General features: G+C 36.6%; 1 protein-coding gene across 13 annotated transcripts; it reads right to left on the reverse strand.

Annotated features, from left to right (window-relative positions):
• Window positions 1–1,512: 1,512 nt before the first annotated feature.
• LOC107812839 (metal tolerance protein 1-like) lies at window positions 1,513–5,269 on the reverse strand. 13 transcript variants are annotated; one of them, XM_075235979.1, is made up of 4 exons: window positions 5,035–5,174; window positions 4,555–4,644; window positions 4,341–4,439; window positions 1,513–3,355 (listed from the first exon to the last, which is right to left on the reverse strand). In XM_075235979.1, exon 4 carries the CDS (start codon window positions 3,353–3,355, stop codon window positions 2,099–2,101), a length of 1,257 nt encoding a protein of 418 aa, XP_075092080.1. In that variant the 5' UTR covers window positions 4,341–4,439; window positions 4,555–4,644; window positions 5,035–5,174; the 3' UTR covers window positions 1,513–2,098.
• Between the last annotated feature and the right edge of the window lie 400 nt (window positions 5,270–5,669).

Here is a 5,669-nt window from a genome sequence, read left to right on the forward strand (position 1 = left end):
AAGCTGACAATAGTCAATACGATCTTAATCAAAATGCTTCAATAATTATTCCTTATTAATTACATAGAATAATGATTGCAATCATCTCTAGCTTGAGAAAAGTAAAACATTTATTGCCACAATTGCTTTTCTGGCAGATTCTTGTGTGTGTGTATGTGTTTAAGTTTTAGTTGGTGGATATCGTATTTATTGCTACTTGTACTGCTAATAGTCTTACCCTGCAATTGTGTTTGTGACAGTAGAAAACAAAACTATATGGAGTCAAATCTAGTCAAAATATATATTGTGCTTAAAAAATCAAACGTATTTGTGGACTTGGAACATTAATTTTGTATTTACTTGGCATGTTGAAACTCAAAGGTAAATAAGATGGCATTAATTACTGAGGTTCGTCTGATTAATTACTGAGGTTCGTCTAATTACTCAAAGGTAATGGTCTCTCTTGAAGAGATTATATTTGGAGTTCATAAGCGTTCCTTATAAGATTAAAAAAACACCATCGCCAAAGGATGTGGTGCAGCGAATGAGACTGTTTTCCCTTAATCAGAGATTTTGGGTTCGAGCCCTGGGTATGAAAAAATTCTTTGTAGGAAACGCTTCCCCCTGAATGGGCCCTACGCGACATGAATCCGAAAATAGTCGGACTCTAATACGAATACCGGACACCGAGGTGGAAACCCAAAAAAGATTTAGAAAAAACAATTACCTTTGACACTTCTTTTTGGTGAACACGTGTCTTCAAGCTTTTTCGTATTCTACTAGGTGCATATTGATTTCTATTTTGCTGACCAGATCTTACTTTATAGAAAGGTTATTCATTGGTAAAACAATCTGGAAGAACAGTAAAATGTGAATCTCAGTTTACTATATATGCTTGTGAATTGTGATCTTGACTCTTCCTATATATGCAATTACAAAAGCTTTGTTAATTATCAAAGGCGAATTTACGCCAGAATTTACAAAAACTTATTGCTTTTGGATTTGAACTCTATATATTAAATATAAGAAAAGAAATATAAAGCGTGTGTATATATATATATATATATATATGACTAAGATTTTCAAGCAGTGATTTCACATCCTTTTAGTCAAGGCAGTGTAAAATCTCCCCTGTTGAAGAAAAAGCATCTAAATATGGTATATATGGGTAATTCACACAATACTTGTTACTATTAACAGCACAACTGCTGGTGCTAGGTGTTGCATACTCTTTTCCATTAATATCATAATCTTTTTGTTCTATCGTTATTATATCACAAATTCATTTTCCATTAATATCGATTATGAGGATAATTTCTATTCATTCTCCATCGTGTGTTTACATTACTCAACCATCTGATAGATATTTCATCAACATGGATTAAACTAAGTATAATCATGAGATCTGGATAAAACGTGGACACAGAAAATGTTTAAAACCGTGGAGTTATTCTGTTACTAAGAACCAAACAACACCTCAATTCCAAGCAAGTCGTGATCGGCTCTATGAATTCTCAAGCAAAATACCAGATATTGAGTCAACAATGTTTTTTATGTGTTCCAGTGATTGTATCAAATACTGATATCTATACTATACATACACGTTACCAAGTCTAAAGCATACATGCACTTATGCACCTAATGCATTATATACTGTAGTTGCCTCCTGCACTAAAATATCCTCCAGTTCTGTAGTTTTTGCAGTGTGAAAAAATTAGGAGCTATGAGACCTAGCTCATAACTCTTTCCTAATTCTTTCTCTCTTTGGTGTTCCTCAGCTTAGACAAAGAAAAATGACAGGCATGCCAAATTACAAGTTAACAAGCAAACGAATATACGAAACTGAACTACAGATATAAAACTTATTAAAACCTAGCCTTGAGGAAAGAACCTGTAACTATGTATCGAAGCCACCTGCCAGAGTTGCCTCACATGATTCAATCAGATTTCAAAAGAGCTTTGTGCCTTGCTATTACCATAAAATGCAAACCATGATTTACCAAACTGAAACAGATACTGGAACCGCTTAACCAGATCTAGTTTTCCTTTTAAACTACTATTCGAAAGAATAAAGAAGCCAATGACCAGTAGAACAGCCAAAATAAACTTTTCCATGCCATTACTCTCTTTCTATTTGAATGGTTACATGGCTAATGTTATATTCCCTCTTAATATAATCAATCACCTTATCCAGCACCGTGTCAGCATCAGCGTCGGACTTAATCTTGACATGGCAAGCCAGGAGCACTTTGCCGACTGTAATTGCCCATATGTGCAATTCATGGATTGCGACAACGTCCTCCATCTCACAGAGCCCCTTCTCGAGCCTTGTTGCATCAATTTCTCTGGGCGTACTCTCCATTAATACTTCAAGAATACTCCGAAGCATCCTAATGGTTGTCCCGAGCACAATTACAGAGAAAATGAGAGTGCAAATTAGATCGATGATTTTCCACTCTGGTTTATACCATATAATAGCTCCCCCAATCATCACCCCTATGCTCTGAATAGAATCTCCTATTACATGAAGATAAGCTCCCTGAACATTTATGTTCTGCTGCTTCTTTTTCTTTTCACCTTCTGATACACTTTCACCCTCACATGAATTCTTAAGTAGAGGCACGGTGTGATCTCCATCATGCGCATGGGGGTGTTGATCTCGGCTCGAAGGTCCCTCATTATGGTGATGGTGTCGGCTAACGCTAATTCCATGTATATGCGTATGCTCACCATGGCCGTGCTCATGATCAGTATTGCTATGAGCATGCTCGCCATGATTATGGCCGTGTTCATGGTCATGACCGTGGCTGTGGCCATGGCCGTGGCCGTGGCCATGATCATGACCTAACAAGAGTGCCATGATGAGGTTCACTACTAATCCAAATGCAGACACCACAAACATGAGGAAGCCTTGAACTTCACCTGTATCATGAATAAGTCGAGCAATGGCTTCATAAACAAGGATCCCAGCTAGAAGCCATATCATTTGGATAGAAACTAATGCCCCGAGTATCTCGATTCTGAAAAACCCATAGGACTGGCGTGGATTAGCTTCCCATCCTGCTGCCCAGAGTGAAAACAAGGATATTGCAAAAGCTGCAACATCTGATAGTAGATGAGCAGCGTCTGTCAATATTGCCAGACTGTTGGCTTTAATACCACCAACAACCTCGACAGCCATAAAAATGATGCAGAGGACAACCGCGATGCAAAGTTTCCTCATGGATGCCGATCTCTCCTGTGCATCCTTAGACATGGTGTTAACATCTGAGAATCCACACGGTGCTGAACCACAGATTTTAGTCCCCTTTTCTTGAGCTGCCATGTCACAACGTACCTCAATTACATGTCCACGTTCCAGGTTCTGCGTCTCCATCTGGAAAACAGATGTACAAAATCATCAATTAACAACACACCAAATGAGTCTAATGTGTACCAATATGAACCATTGGCAAATACTTAAATCATGATAAGTCAACATAGAGTGAAGCAGTATTCTGTCTCTGTACATACGACCAACAGAACGAGAAATGCACAGCTCGAACAAATAAATCAGTGTCACTAGCTAGGAGAAGTTAACTATCAACATTGGCATAGGCAAACATCAAGCTGTAGAATGTTTATCAGTGAATACCAAAACCATGGAGGGGAGATACTAGCCGAGTCCTCTGCAGAAAGCTATTAAAGATAAACATGCTACACCACATAGACCAAGAATATTTTCACAAGTACAATCATATAACCGAACTTACACAGAAAATTGCACACTGCACCTAAATACTGGAATCAAAATGTCACGCTTGGTTATAAATTTCAGATATCATCAGACGGTAGTTGGTTCATATCTAAAGTTTTAGTTAGGCTGGGAAGGAAAAGATCTGCATTGATGCTTTAAAAACCTGAAGCTCCAGCACCTTTAAACAAAATACACAACAGAGGCCTATGCATTCTATTGCAAAGAAGCACCTTAAGGGGTCGTTTGGTTAGGGAACAAGTTATCCCCGAATTGGTTATACCTCGATTTCATACCAACCAAACGTGGAATAAACTCATCTAAAATTTAATCCCAGGATTAATTATCCCTTATTCCTCATACCAAACGAGCCCTAAGAGATATTGATTCCTCTATGCATGGATTTTAGAGGAATGCCTATCCTGAACCCAGGGGCGGAGCTACAGTTCTGTTTACAAGTTCAGCAAAACCTATTAGTTTTGGCCAAAGTTGTATTAGTGTTAAAAAATTTACATAATATGTATAAGTAACCATAAACTCAAAATCCTAGCTCAACCTTTGCCTAAACCAATTGATTTCTAAGAGCTGATGACACTCAAAATAATATGAAGCAACAACAACAACAAACCCAGTCTCTTTAGAGTCTTCCCACAAGTGGATTCTGGGTAAGGTTTAGAGTCTTCCCACAAGTGGATTCTGGGTAAGGTGGGATGTACGCAGTCCTACCCTGCCTTGAAAAGAAAGAGATTGTTATTTCCGATAGATTCAAAATAATATGAAGCATTAAAAGAAAATTCATCAAATTCAGCAAGAAGCAATAAAAGGGAAATTGATGCACATACCTTACCCCCTTTAAGAATGTCCTAAACACCAAGAGAAAACCCCTAACTGACTAAAAAGAGCTCAGAGATATACACCCAAAAACCAATACTCTGCATGTGTGTATATGAGAGATAGATGAAAAGACACTTTAAATCATGAGATCTTATCAACCCAATACTTTGGTATATTCAAGAATACAGTGTATCTGGAATAAATACATACACATTATCATTAAACACACACCCCATACATGACAAAACAAAGATAGGACCAAAAGTTGGCCAAAAGCACTATGATAATAAAAAAACTTTAAACAATTCCCTAAAGCACTATAAACAAACACAAAATTCCAAAAGTCAGTAATCAATCCACCAAAAAAGTACATCACCACATATCTTAATCAATCCAAGATTCAATTATTACAAAACCAAAAACCAGAAAAATCTCCAAACAAAAACAAAAAATCAAGAAAATAAGCTATGATGGATTCAAGGGAATACCTCACAAATTTGTGCCAAGATTTCAAAAGAGTATTAAAAAGATTGTATTTTTAGCCGACCCAAATCATCAAATTCTCAAAATAGATGTAGAGTTTTATATAGCTATATGGTTTATAGGCTATATATATGGGGTATATACCTAAACGAAGAAGAAAAAGGAGAAAAAGGGGAAGAGATAAAGGGGATCACGGAATAGAAAAATGCAACTCACTTTCCAAAATTTAAGTATTGTGTGTAGGGTTGTGATTTGTGAATGACGCAGTCAGTCACAGGTTGGATTTTGGGAGGGTTCTTCTGGTCTCTTTATTAGTTTTGTTAGTTCATTCATATATTGGGTTTTGAATAGGAATAATTTTTTTCCTTTTTTTTCTTTTTTACCAAAACTGAATTTTGGGATACTTTAGTTCTCGGAAAATAGGGAGATTGATTATATATTTATTTGACAAGAGGATTTTGCTTATGCTTAGATGGTCAGTATTAAGGGCGTTCAAATCAAATCGAAAAATCGAACGGAACCGGAAAATCAAATCAAAAAAATCGAACGGAACCGGAAATCAAATCAAATCGATTAAAAAAAATTGATTAGGTTTGGTTTGATTTGATTTGGTATTGAATAAAAAAATCTGAACCAAACC

The sequence above is a fragment of the Nicotiana tabacum genome, chromosome 18 (assembly GCF_000715075.1).
Source record: "Nicotiana tabacum cultivar K326 chromosome 18, ASM71507v2, whole genome shotgun sequence".
In the NCBI taxonomy this organism is placed as follows: domain Eukaryota; kingdom Viridiplantae; phylum Streptophyta; class Magnoliopsida; order Solanales; family Solanaceae; genus Nicotiana; species Nicotiana tabacum.